General features: G+C 41.1%; 1 protein-coding gene across 4 annotated transcripts in view; it reads left to right on the top strand.

Annotated features, from left to right (window-relative positions):
• The window catches only part of CNGA1 (cyclic nucleotide gated channel subunit alpha 1), a 24,536-nt gene extending 11,155 nt beyond the window's left edge, over nt 1-13,381 (top strand). For all 4 annotated transcript variants that reach the window (XM_039368309.1, XM_039368308.1, XM_039368311.1 and 1 more), the window contains 4 exons: nt 693-788; nt 4,353-4,460; nt 6,606-6,712; nt 8,955-13,381. In XM_039368309.1, the coding sequence (XP_039224243.1) occupies nt 693-788; nt 4,353-4,460; nt 6,606-6,712; nt 8,955-10,351 (1,708 nt within the window). In that variant the 3' untranslated portion in view covers nt 10,352-13,381. The remainder of the gene's footprint in view (nt 1-692; nt 789-4,352; nt 4,461-6,605; nt 6,713-8,954) is intronic.

The raw sequence follows: 13,381 nt of genomic DNA, 5'->3' as shown, positions 1-13,381 counted from the left end.
GCCAGTGAGGACTGAACTGTTGGCAGTTGGCAGAATTAGCCTGCAGTGCTGCATTCTAACCACTGCGCCACCAGGGCTCTTAGATACATTCAAAATTAAAACATAAGATTCCCAATAGTGAGTAGTGAGCATATACCATAATATGCAAGAACTATGGAACATTTTTTATATAATAATTTTTATTATCATTTTCCTTTATACAGCTCTAGTACATATTCAGCAGACTGTGTCATTTTTATATACTTCGGATCAACATTCTATACAATATATACACTGTATACATTCAATATCTAACCCACAACAGCCTTATGTATATTTCCAATTTTTGTTTCTATTGTCTATCCAAGTATACCACTTTTCCCAAACCGTGTAAAATTCCGAATCATCTTTTTCTTTTAATTCTAGAGTGAGTTTGTCCATTTCAGCACATTCATATATCTTCTGAATGATCAATCCCTCTGGTGGTATATTGCGTTCCTTCCAGTATTGCGCAAACGCAATTCTTGCCGTAGTTAATATATGTAGAATGAGATATCTTCTTTTCCTATCAAATTTCTTTTTAAGTATTCCCAGGAGAAATCTTTTGTGGAACATTTTTATGGCAAACTAAGTGCATTAAAAATAAGACAGAATAAAAGTAACTTTATGGTGAGGGTGCACTTTTTAATGGTTATATATTTCTTTTCTTTCAGTGAAACTGGGGACACAAAGAAAAATAACACAGTGAACAAGGAAGAGAAGGATGAGAAGAAAAATAAAAGTAAACCTGAGGAGAAAAATAATAAAGAGTAAGTGCTTTTAAATTTCTACACAGAACGATCTCCTGTTAAAATGCATTACTGCCCAAGTCAGTTTATAGACAAGATCCTTTTGTTCTGATTTCAGTCAGGGGAGGTAGTTCAGAAAAGAAGCACATCAATAAACACTAGCTCTAGCTTTATTGTTAAGATTACTGTAGTAGTCAGTGCTCAGTCATTGCAGAGTGCAAATATGGCTGACCGCCTTCGCAGCGTTTATTGCCTTTTATACAGTTTTATAAGCAGCAAAAGTTTAGCATGGCAATAGCATAGCAATAGCATTTCATTGGTTAAACTCCTTACCAATCCTTAAGGATAGAAAGCCAGAGGCCCAAAACAGGGAGCAGTTGGCTGTAACATCCTGTTGGTGTAAGCTAGCTGTTATCAGGCAGGTGAGGTCATTGTACCAGCCTGGGGTATTTTCCCACATTGCCATGGTGATGTGAAGGGATGAGATAGATGTAGAGAGAAGAGGCACGCAGGCTTTGGAGGGGCAGTTTGCTGCTCACGACCTCTACCTGGCCCCCACCTCTACAATTACCTTACTAGAATCCTGCAGGTCCCAAAGTCCACTTCTTTCCTTTAATTCCCCAGAAATTTCTTCTGATATGTTTCCCATGCCTTCCACTCTTATGAGCTGAGGTGTCTTTTAAATGCTGATCCTCCAATCTGCAGCTCTTTTTCCAGTCTCCCTAGATTGGGGGTCTTCAAACTTGGCCCTTTTATGACTTGTGGACTTCAACTTCCAGAATTCCTCAGCTAGTGTGCCTGGGTGAGGAATTCTGGGAGTTGAAGTCCACAAGTCATAAAAGGGCCAAGTTTGAAGACCGCTGCCCTAGATCATTCCTACATACCATTACATCTGGGGCCATACTATAGTTTTTCGCTAGAACCTAAGGCACAGGTCAGCAACCTGCGGCTCCGGAGACGCATGCGGCTCTTTGAGCCTTCCCCTGTGGCTCCCAGCCTCCTCTGCCTTTGCAGAGAGAGACGGAGACAGAGAGAGGCAATTGCGCTTCCCTGCTTCTCTCTCTCTCTCTCTCTCTCTCTCTCTCTCTCTCTCTCTCTCTGTGTGTGTGTGTGTGTGTGTGTGTAAAAGAGAGTGCACTCACAGTGTTCTCCGAGGAGCTGAAAAGCTTACTGGGTGGAGTTCCTCCCTTTGCTGCATCTCTGCAGGAAGCAGGAAAGGCAGGAGAGAGCTAGCTAGCCCAGCTAGGCTGACTCAAGAATTCTGGGAGTTGAAGTCCATGAGTCATAAAAGAGACGAGGTTACTTACCCCTGAACTTGTTGGACAACAGCTTGAAGCTTGCCAGGTGAGCAGCAGATAGGAGGGGGGGGGGAGAAAGAGAGAGAAAGAGAGAGAGGGGGAGAGAGAGAGAGAGAGAGAGAGAGAGGAAAGAGAGAGAAAGAAAGAGAGTGGGGGAAGAGGAGTGGCAGACCAAGGGCAGAGAGGGAGGGAGGAAGAAAGACAGAGAGAGAGAGACCCTTTTGACATCTAAAATAAAGATAACACTGCATATATCCTTTTTTTACCTCTGTGTGTATGTAATTTTATTCTCTTAAAGCATTCTCTTGGTGATCATTGTTTTAATATATGGATATTCCCAAGAGTCATATTTTTACTTTTATTTTTAATGTGTGTGTGTGTGTGTGTGTATGTATATATATATATATACACACACACATACACACAAACACGCACATACATACACAAACACACACACATACATACACAAACACACACACACACACACACACACACACCTATAATAAAGGTAAAAAAGGATATATGCACTGTTATCTTCATTTTAGATCTCAAAAGGGTTTTGCGGCTCTCGGTGTTTTATTTTTGGTGGGAAACGGGTCCAAGTGGCTCTTTGAGTGTTTTGGGTTGCCTACCCCTGACCTAAGGCATTGTTTCTCAATTGTGCTTTTGCCTGTGACCTCCCTGTCCAGGTCACGTTACCATATCCTAATAGCCCTCGAGTTACACCATTTGTTTAGTGACTGTTTGAAGTTGAGTCAAATTACCCCCGGCGTCTTAAATTATGGCAGTTGCACCGCTCCGTGGGCATATGATCAAAATTTGAACACTTGGCAGCTGCTTACACTTGTGATTGCAAAGGCACTTCAACTCCTCCATCCACCTCTCCCCCATTTCAACCCTTTTGGCATAGACCTGCATCCCACAGTCTCTGAAGCCCTGCACTTATTGCCCCATCTGGCCTTTGCAACTTTTTGCTGTTGCTGGCCAAGCACCACTGGCGTGGTCCGGTGTGAGGCTGGTTGATGCTATTGATCAGGAGGGACTACTCACAAGTGACTCCGACTGGGATATTTTGTCATGCCTGTTTGCACCCCCATTAGTTAGGACGGCCATGCTGGCAGAGTCACATCTGCAAAGCAGAGGGTTTTCCAGGGTCCTCCATGCCTCAATCTGCTGGTTCTATAGCCTTCTCCTTAGACCAGGACTTTTCAACCTTTTCACCCACTGTACCACTTTTAGGATATGGCAACATCCGAGTACCACCAGTCGCCTAGCAAGGTGACAAAAACTTGATGACCCCCCCCAAAAGGAAAAAAGTGATAAAGTACTGGTAATCCTCGACTTACAACAGTTCGCTTAGTGACTGTTCGAAGTTACAATGGCACTGAAAAAAGTGCCCCCCAAGCCACAGCCGAGCAAGACACCTGCCTGCCTGCCCGCACTCTTCCTCCTGTCTGAGATTTTCATTGTTATGAGCATTTCTGTTGAGGATTGGCAGTGGGGATGGGGTGGGGGGGGTGTTTGGTTTTTATCCTCCCTGTCTTCTGGGTGGTTGCAGCAGGTTTTGGTCGCTTCACATGACCCTGGGACACTGTGACCATCATAAATATGAATCAGTTGCCAAGCATCTGAATGTAAACCACAAGACCCTGGAGGTGCTGCAACATTCCAGCTGATCAGCGCTTTCTGGGCTCAGCAGAAGCGCCAGGATCAGTGCTGCTTTCCAGCTGATTGGTGCTTCTTCAGGGATCAGGAGAAGCACCAGGATCAGCGCCGAGCTCCAGCTGGAGCCTGGCGCTTCCACTGAGCCCTGACAGCACTGCAGCTCCAGCCATCTCTTGCTCAGGTCTGTGCGGTGTTGCCACCGGTTCAGCTCATTCCCCTCCCTCGCTATCACTTTTCTAGGATGGTCGTGTACCACCTGCCAGGTGCCAATGTACTACAGGTGGTACCCGTACCACTGGTTGAAAAGCCCTGCCTTAGACTATGATACGATGGACAATCGGAAGGGGTAGGACTTGTGAAAGGGGCACGCAGAACAGAGAGGAAAATCTGATCCTTGCCCTGAACTGTACCAATGTTATATTCTAGATAACTACCTATGCCTTGGCATCCGAATGGAACAACTGCCTTCTTTTATTTTGCAACGACTTGAGCCAAAGTTAAATTGTAGAGATTTCTAAGAAGGAGTTGATTCAGTGAAGTCATTTCGGTTTCAACTTGGGCAACCATTTTGTGTATTAATGTAGGAATGGATAATTTTTTTCCCCTTTTGCTTACTCTTCAGGAGGAAGAAAGAAATATTTGTCATTGATCCCTCTGGAAACCTTTACTACCACTGGCTGTTCTGTATCACCTTGCCTGTCATGTACAATTGGACAGTGATCATTGCTAGGTATTGTAGTATTATAGAAAACTGACCACATTAGAAATATTGCTGTAGCCCAGTGGTGGCGAACCTATGGCACGTGTGCCAGAGGCGGCACTCGGAGCCCTCTCTGTGGGCACACGTGCCGTTGCCCCAGCCTTGTCTCCCCCCATGACCCCCTCCTCACTAGCAGCCCCCCTGGAGAGTTGCTCCCGAGTGTGGCCCACACGGAGCAGCGCAGCCAAGGACATGGCAGCCAGGCAGCATAGACAAGATTTTGCCCTCACGCCCCATCGCGTACAGTTGATGCTGCGGGGCGCAGGCAGAGGGCGTGGCCGCCATGGCACTGCTGGGCTGCCTGGGCGATTTGCGGCGGGCCCTGGAGGCGGTGAGTGGCCCTGTGGGCAGGCGGGGGGGGCGGGGCAGGGGGTGGAGCAGGACGGGGCCAGTTTTGGGGCACTCGGTCTTTAAAAGGTTCGCCATCACTGCTGTAGCCTTAAGCCCAGCTTCCCAACTTGGCGTCATCCAACTGTGTTGAACTTCAACTCCCGTAATTGCTATCCAGAGAGAAACAGAAAGAAAGAACTTCTTTTTTAATCTTTATTTTTAATTCTTGTTGCATTCTTCGAAACCGTTTCACCTGTAAGCTATCCAGTTATTGGGAAGCGTACGGCATGCACATTTAATAAATAAATAAATAAATAAATAAGCAGAAAATATGATCCAGTCCAGTTAAGTTCATTGAAAAAAATTCCAGGGTTGTGAGTTAAGAAACATCTGTGGATAATGGAGGTCTTGGCAAAATAACAACGTATAACAGAGTGTAAAATGTATACCATACTCCAGTCTGCAATACGGGAGTAAGGATATTCACATATGAATACTTTGCAGCCATTTTGATGGCTGGTGACAAAATGTACGTAAACGGTTCAAAGATTCCAAAAATGGTCTATACATTGTCATTTGCTGAACATTCAAACTCTTAAATTAGAAACCGACTATCTGAATATATTTGAATGTGCGGTTGATTTAACCTTAGGAGACAGCTAATCTCCATAATGATGTAACAGTTTCAAGGAAGGTTAATTTAAAAAGGACTAGCACCTTCTTCCCCTACTTAGAGATTTATAGCTAAAGTTTGTATTTACCATCTGAAGCTATGTGAGCTTGTGAATATAGTAACTGAAATCTATAAGTATCAAGTACTGATTTTCATAAATCCTAGGTAGTGCTCGCTAAGTCTTTTGCAGTATGTGAATTCAATAATTTGTCACTTGATGGTGCTGTTTGTATCCTGTTTATCCAAAGCAACTCAAGTACATCAAAAGATTTCAATCTATCTCGGATGGTCTCATTAAACACAATATCTTTTTTTTGCTCATTACAGCCCTTAATACAGGGGGTCTTCAAACTTGGCCCTTTTATGACTTGTGGACTTCAACTCCCAGAATTCCTCAGCCAGGCTGAGGAATTCTGGGAGTTGAAGTCCACAAGTCATAAAAGGGCCAAGTTAGAAAACCCCTGCCTTAATAGGTAAGATACTTGTAAGCTCTCTTACACACTACCCGTGTTTGCATCATCTACCTAATCTCCACTTCCTTACACATACACACACACACACCTCATCTCAATTTAAACCCTACATGGGTTAGCCATTCTACCCATTTGATGAAGTGAATTGCAGCTGATGAAAGCTTTTACTAAAATTGGTTAATTGGAAAAGGTGCCAACCTAGAGCAGGGGTAGGCAACCTTGGCTCTTTTATGACTCGTGGACTTCAACTCCCAGAATTCCTGAGCCAGCATGGCTAAGCTTGGAAACCTCTCCCTTTCCCCTCAGCATGGGGGAAACTCCCCTCAGGAATTCTGGGAGTTGAAGTCCACGAGTCATAAAAGAGCCAAGGTTGCCTACCCCTGCCCTAGACTAACACTGTTAGTCTGCTGCAACAGATCTGGCATGGCATCCATGGCATGCTATCTGTTTTTTCTGCAAATTGGCAGGGGTACCAAAAAATCTTTATTTTCTTTAACAGACAAAGCAGTCCAGAATGAGACTCATCTTCCTAAAGTGCCACATGGTCCTTCCACTGAAATGAATAGCTGTTGTTGTTGTTGTTGATGATGATATTTGATGCTTAATTTTAAATTGCTGGTGTCATTTGTTCTTACTCAGGGCCTGTTTTGATGACCTTAATCAAAACAATTTAGAAATGTGGTGCATTTTGGACTATTCTTCAGATTTTATTTATATTGCCGACATGTTTGTGCGGACAAGGACAGGTAAGACTACATTCTATTGTCCCTGACCACAATGTCCACAACTAGCCCACCATTTCTGTTCCTAAGTGAGGAAGTTGTTAAATGAGTTTAACAACTCACTTTAGGACCTTTTTTTGTCACAGTTAAGCAAATCGCGGCAGTTGTTAAGTGAACCATGCCGTCATTAAGCAAATCTAGCTTTTCTCATTGACTTTGCTTGTGAAAAGCCTGCTAGGAAAAATAACAAATGGTGATCACATACTACTACTACTACTACTACTACTACTACTACTACTAAAGTTGGAAGGGACCTTGGAGGTCATCTAGTCCAACCCCCTGCTCAGGCAGGAAACCCTATACCATTTCAGGCAAATGGCTGTCCAGTCTCTTCTTAAAAACTTCCAGTGTTGGAGCATTCACAGCTTCTGGAGGCAGGTTGTTCCACTGGTTAATTGTTCCAACTGTCAGGAAGTTTCTCCTTAGTTCTAGGTTGCTTCTCTTCTTGATCAGTTGCCATCTGTTGCTTCTTGTCCTGCCCTCAGGTGCTTTGGAGAATAGCTTGACTCCCTCTTCTATGGGGCAGCCCCTGAGATATTGGAACACTCCTATCATGTCCCCCCTCGTCCTTCGCTTCATTAGACTAGACATACCCAATTCCAGAAACCGTTCCTTATATACAGTATATAGCTGTTGTTTTCATATTTAACTGGCTAAACAGCACCTCCATGATATAGAAATGGAAACAGAGGATGGTTCAAAAAGTCAAGCTGGAGATCACAATTGTGCAATCAAAGCCGCGACCTTCTTTTCCAGATACAATTGCCTCTTTGTGGCTGCCATCTTGAGTTTTTTTGTCCTCTTCTCTGCAGGTATTTCTGCATAGACCCATGCAACGCATCGGCTTTCAGTAGCACTTAGGCTTAGATATTTTATACGTACACATTCAATATACCTTATGCATTTCTGTGACTTCTTTTTGAAGGCATTTATTTTTTTTTAACATGGAACAGCTTGAGATGTATTTTATGAGGGAATTTTTAAAGGAAGCTAGGTCCAAAATCCCTTCCCCACCAAAACAAAGATCACCCAATTTCATCCAGTGGTTAAGGCACAAGGCTGGAAACCAGGAGACTTTGAGTTCTAGCATGAAAGCCAGCTGGGTGACTTTGGGCCAGTTACTCACTCTCTCTCTCTCTCTCTCTGCCCAACCGACCTCACACAGTTACCGCTGTGAGCAAAATAGGAGGAGGGGGTATTAGATATGTTCACCATCTTGAATATTAAAAAATATTAAGGTAGGATATGTTGTTGTTGTTAATTGCGAAGTCGTGTCCGATCCATCGCGACCCCAATGGACACGTTCCTCCAGGTCTTCCTGTCCTCTACCATCTTCTGGAGTCCATTTAAATTCACACCTACTGCTTCAGTGACTCCATCCAGCCACCTCATTCTCTGTCGTCCCTTTCTTCTATTGCCCTCAATCTTTCCCAGCATTAGGCCCTTCTCCAGTGAGTCCTTCCTTCTCATTAGATGGCCAAAGTATTTGAGTTTCAACTTCAGGATCTGGCCTTCTAAAGAGCAGTCGGGGTTGATCTCTTCTAGGACTATATAAATAAATATAATAAATTTCAGATCCCCATTTCTGGGCATGATTATCATAACTATTCATAATGCTGGACAGTTCAATTAAGAAATAGGCGGTCTTCAAAATTCCCTCACACATAGCACTTTAAGCAGGGCTCCTCAACCTTGGCAATTTTGTGGAATTGAAGTCCACAAGTCTTAAAATTGCCAAGGCTGAGGACCCCTGACTTTTAAGTATTCCTGATTATCACAAACCAAGGCCAAATCCTACCCTAGTTTGAAAGAGGTGTTTCAGTTTCTTGGTTTTGAAAGGAATGGAGAAACGGTAAGCCCTGCGTAAAAATATAAAAGCCCTTAGTAGCATTTCTGCATGCTTTTTATACAATGAACAATCCCGTTAAGAAGTTAATTCAGAATCTTAAGTGGGATAAAAGTTTCGTAGAAGTTCAGTTACTAAGTATTGTTGGAGAAAAAAGAGGATCCGTTTCTAAACGTTGGTTTGGTTTTTCACATTTTAGTTTTAAACGTGACCCGGAAAGGTTCAAAATTCTGACGACTTGCAAAGATGGTAGAGAAACCTCCAGGTTTAGATAAAAGTTTAGTAATTGTTTCTGTTTACCTTTTGTCACCTGTTAAAAACAGATTTGTACCGTAAAGAATTGTTTACGTTTTGCTTCAGGTTACTTGGAGCAAGGCTTGTTGGTGAGAGAAAAATCTAAGCTCAAGCAAAGATACAAGGAAACATCACAGTTCAAATTGGATCTACTGTCCATCCTGCCAACAGATCTACTTTACTTCAAATTGGGACTGAATTACCCAGAAATAAGAATAAACAGATTACTTAGAATATCGCGTATGTTTGAATTCTTCCAGCAAACAGAAACAAGAACAAGCTATCCAAATATCTTTAGGATCTCTAATCTCGTCATGTACATTATAATTATTATCCACTGGAATGCTTGCATGTATTTCTCCATCTCAAAAGCGATTGGCTTTGGAACAGATACATGGGTCTATCCCAATATTTCTCATCCTGAATTTGGCAGGCTTGCTAGAAAATATGTGTACAGCCTTTACTGGTCGACACTGACTTTGACAACCATTGGTGAAACCCCTCCTCCTGTGAAAGATGTAGAGTATTGGTTTGTTGTTGTTGATTTCTTGGTCGGTGTATTAATCTTTGCTACTATCGTTGGCAATATCGGTTCTATGATTTCTAATATGAATGCTGCCCGAGAGGAATTTCAAGCAAAGATTGATGCTATCAAGCAGTATATGCAGTTTCGTAATGTAAGCAAAGATTTGGAAAAACGGGTGATCAAGTGGTTTGATTATTTGTGGACAAATAAAAAGGCCGTAGACGAAAGAGAAGTCTTGAAATTTCTTCCAGATAAATTACGAGCAGAAATTGCTATTAACGTTCATTTGGAGACATTGAAAAAAGTCCAGATTTTTTCAGACTGTGAAGCTGGTCTGTTAGTTGAGCTGGTCTTGAAACTACAACCTCAGGTATTTAGTCCTGGAGATTATATCTGCCGGAAGGGTGATATTGGGCGAGAAATGTACATTATCAAAGAAGGAAAACTTGCAGTGGTAGCTGATGATGGAATAACTCAGTTTGTCGTTCTTAGTGATGGCAGTTATTTTGGAGAAATTAGCATCCTTAACATTAAAGGTAGCAAAGCTGGAAATAGGAGAACAGCTAACATTAGAAGTCTTGGCTACTCAGATTTGTTTTGTCTGCATAAAGATGATCTGATGGAAGCTTTAACAGAATATCCAGATGCAAAGACTTTGTTGGAAGAGAAGGGAAAGCAAATCCTTATGAAAGATGGGCTACTGGATTTAGAGCAAGCACACATGAAGAGAGACACTGAAAACCTTGAGCAAAAAGTTAGCCAAATAGAAGGAATGCTAGATAATTTACAAACAAGGTTTGCTAAACTTTTAGCTGAATATAGTGCTGCACAGCAGAAATTGAAGATAAGGTTAAGACAAGTCGAAACCATTGTGAAACCATCCCCAGAGTGTGATTTGTCAGACTTAGAAGAATTGCAGAGAACTACTGATCATTAAGGGTTAAAAAAACATTTCAGATATTCATACCTGAGGATCAATGAATCAATGATGGGCAGAATTATGTTAGATATTCCATTAGATATGGGAAACTATTCATAACAACCAGTTTTTTTCTGGGCAGTATGACACACATGACACAACGCCATCATGTACTGTGGCTCTACAAATCATAATCTCATGGATCAGCTTGGAAACTGGGAATCTCATGGAATTAATGAAGGATTAGTAGGCTACATTTTAAATTTTGTCTCTGTAACCCATCTAGAAAGAAACATTTTTTTCCAGCTACTCAGAAGCTACTGTGAGTTTACAATTGATGGACATTATTAAACTATCTGATCATATTAGATTCATGAGTCAGAGAACACCTTTGTTATCATAACTATCCAGAAAACTCAAAATAGTTTGTATGACGTGGAAATATTTCTACAAGAAAATTCTGCACTGCTGGTAATATAATAATGCTATTGACGCAGAATTGTGCTACTTGTACCGACTGTAAGCAATTCATCATAAGTTAAAGTTATCTGTTGGATAAACAGACAAACTTTTTACTATGAGAGTTATTCTTTTGATTATCGCTGTTTTAAGCAATGTACAATTTCTGCAGCAACTGGTGGATACAAATGAAAAAACTCTAGCCATTAACATCTTAGGTTAATCCAAATATTCAATAACTCGAGAAGAAAAAACAGAGTCAACTACAAATTATAGTGTAATGACTATAGCAGTCAAATTACAAGACTCAAGTATACGGAGAAGATACCTAATTGAGGAATCCAGAATGAAGATGTCAGCTGTCGTACAGGCACGTCATCTTTCATGAAGATTCCCTGGAAAGAATGCAAGGCAGAACTCTGCTCAGCTTGGAATTGTTAAAAAAAAAAAAAAAAAAGCTTTGATAGCTATCAAAAAAATAACCCACACTAACTAAGTGTTCCATTGCAAAGTGGCAACCCAACTTTTTACAAGTGGAACGTTATTCAGACAGGAAATGCACTGGAGCAATCCAGAACGCCAGAAAAGGGAAACAACTAGAGAACCTCCAACACAATGGACACTCGTGCAACTTTATCAAAAGTGCCTGACCACTTGACACCCTACAGCACAGCCAACATAAGCTATGAAAAGGATAACACTACCACACAAGGAAAACATCTCAGAAACAGCCAAGAGACTATTATAACCACACGGCTGTAATGAATGTCCATAGAACACAAACCGATTAAAACCCTCCAAAACATCTTGGGTTAATCAAAATATTCAATAACTCAAGAAGAAGTCAACTACAAACTATAGTGTAATGATTATGGCAGTCATTATGTAGGATAGACAAGCAGAAGCCCAGCACAACGTAACCATGAGCACCAACTAACAGTAAAAAGACTCAATGAAAACTCTTTTAATCTCACAATTTGTGGGTAGACACAACATAGCTTCAACTGGGAAACTGAATGTATCTAAACTAAGCTAATTCCTGGAAGCTTGGCATTGAGACAAACCATCCACAAATAGACATATGAAGAAGATTAAATGGCAATCAATTAAAAACAATTAAAAAATTAAGGAGGAATTTAAAAAAACAGAACGCAATCAACACGCAGATAAGCAGGAATTAACACCAGACAAAAGAGCAGAAAACAGTATGCTCATGGGCAGGGTAAGCTACTATATAAAAACAGGGAGCAAATCCCATATTCACTTGCACTGATGGATTTACCTAGTCATTTTTGCCACCATTTTTCATAATTCTCTTCTATTGGAATTGGGTAAAAAAACCCAAAAGGTTTGGCCTTGGTCTGATCTGATCTAGAACTAGCTGCAAAAAGTCATAACCCAATTTTTTTTGCACTCAGTGAGTGACAAGTATAAAGAGGCAACACAGGACATACCCATATCACCCTCTGGATGGAAGAAATTTTATGGTTAACAGTTTATGGACTCAAATGAGAAAGGAAAGGGGGGATTTTATAATTAGCTTATAGTTGCTTATTTCGCCCTGTTGGCCTGTTCAGATGGTGAAATTTAATATAGCCCTGGGAGAAGGACTTTTTTTCTGCCAGAATTGTACAAAAGCCATGTTGAATGGTGGGTCTCACTCTTGGGGAGTTTACTTACACATATAAACATTAAAAGATATAGATATCTTTTGTTTAAGATTAAGGATTGGATAGTAGCAAAGCCTTAGTTCCTGAAGAGCAGTCAGGCTTCAGAATTAATAGTTCTACCATTAATAATTGTTTTACTTTATGTTATTTTATTAGGAAACATGCAATAAAAGTAGCCAATTCTTCACAACTCTTAGATTCTGTAACAGCTTTGTTCTTATGCCATCCATCTTGTAAATTTGCAGGATTCTTTTTGTTCGCCATGTATATGTATGCATTCGAACTAGACTGTGATGTTTCTCTGTGTCATATATATGCGTATATGCATAATGGTACCGTATTGTTTGAGCTGAATACAATGAAATTTCATTTTAATGTATGTTGATTACATTTAAAGTGACAATAAAGTTTTTAATTCTACTCCTATCCTATCCTATCCTATCCTATCCTATCCTATCCTATCCTATCCTATCCTATCCTATATTCTGTTCTGTTCTATCCTATCCTATCCTATCCTATCCTATCCTATCCTATCCTATCCTATCCTATTCCTATTCTACTCTACTCTACTCTACTCTATTAGTTGATTCAATTAACAGATACTCTTTGCAGGTAACGTGGCTTTGGATATGGAGACCAGACTTTGTTATTTCAGCAAGTCTTTATATAGAAAATCTGGTGGGAATGGTGCTTTCAGTCAATTAGCACTTTAATAGGGTTAGGCAGAGATGTATTTTGGCTCCTATCCTGCTTAACTTGTACATGAATGATATCCCAAGATGTCCCCAGGCAACTGATAACAATAGCACTTAGACTTATATAGTGCTTTATAGCACTTTCTGGGTGGTTTACAATGTCAACATTTTGTCCCCAACCAGCTGGGTCCTCATTTTACTGACCACAGAAGGATGGAAGGCTG

The sequence above is a fragment of the Crotalus tigris genome, unplaced genomic scaffold (assembly GCF_016545835.1).
Source record: "Crotalus tigris isolate CLP2741 ecotype Arizona unplaced genomic scaffold, ASM1654583v1 scf7180000020728.642097, whole genome shotgun sequence".
Taxonomy (NCBI): domain Eukaryota; kingdom Metazoa; phylum Chordata; class Lepidosauria; order Squamata; family Viperidae; genus Crotalus; species Crotalus tigris.
This window is presented reverse-complemented; position numbering and strand designations above follow the sequence as displayed.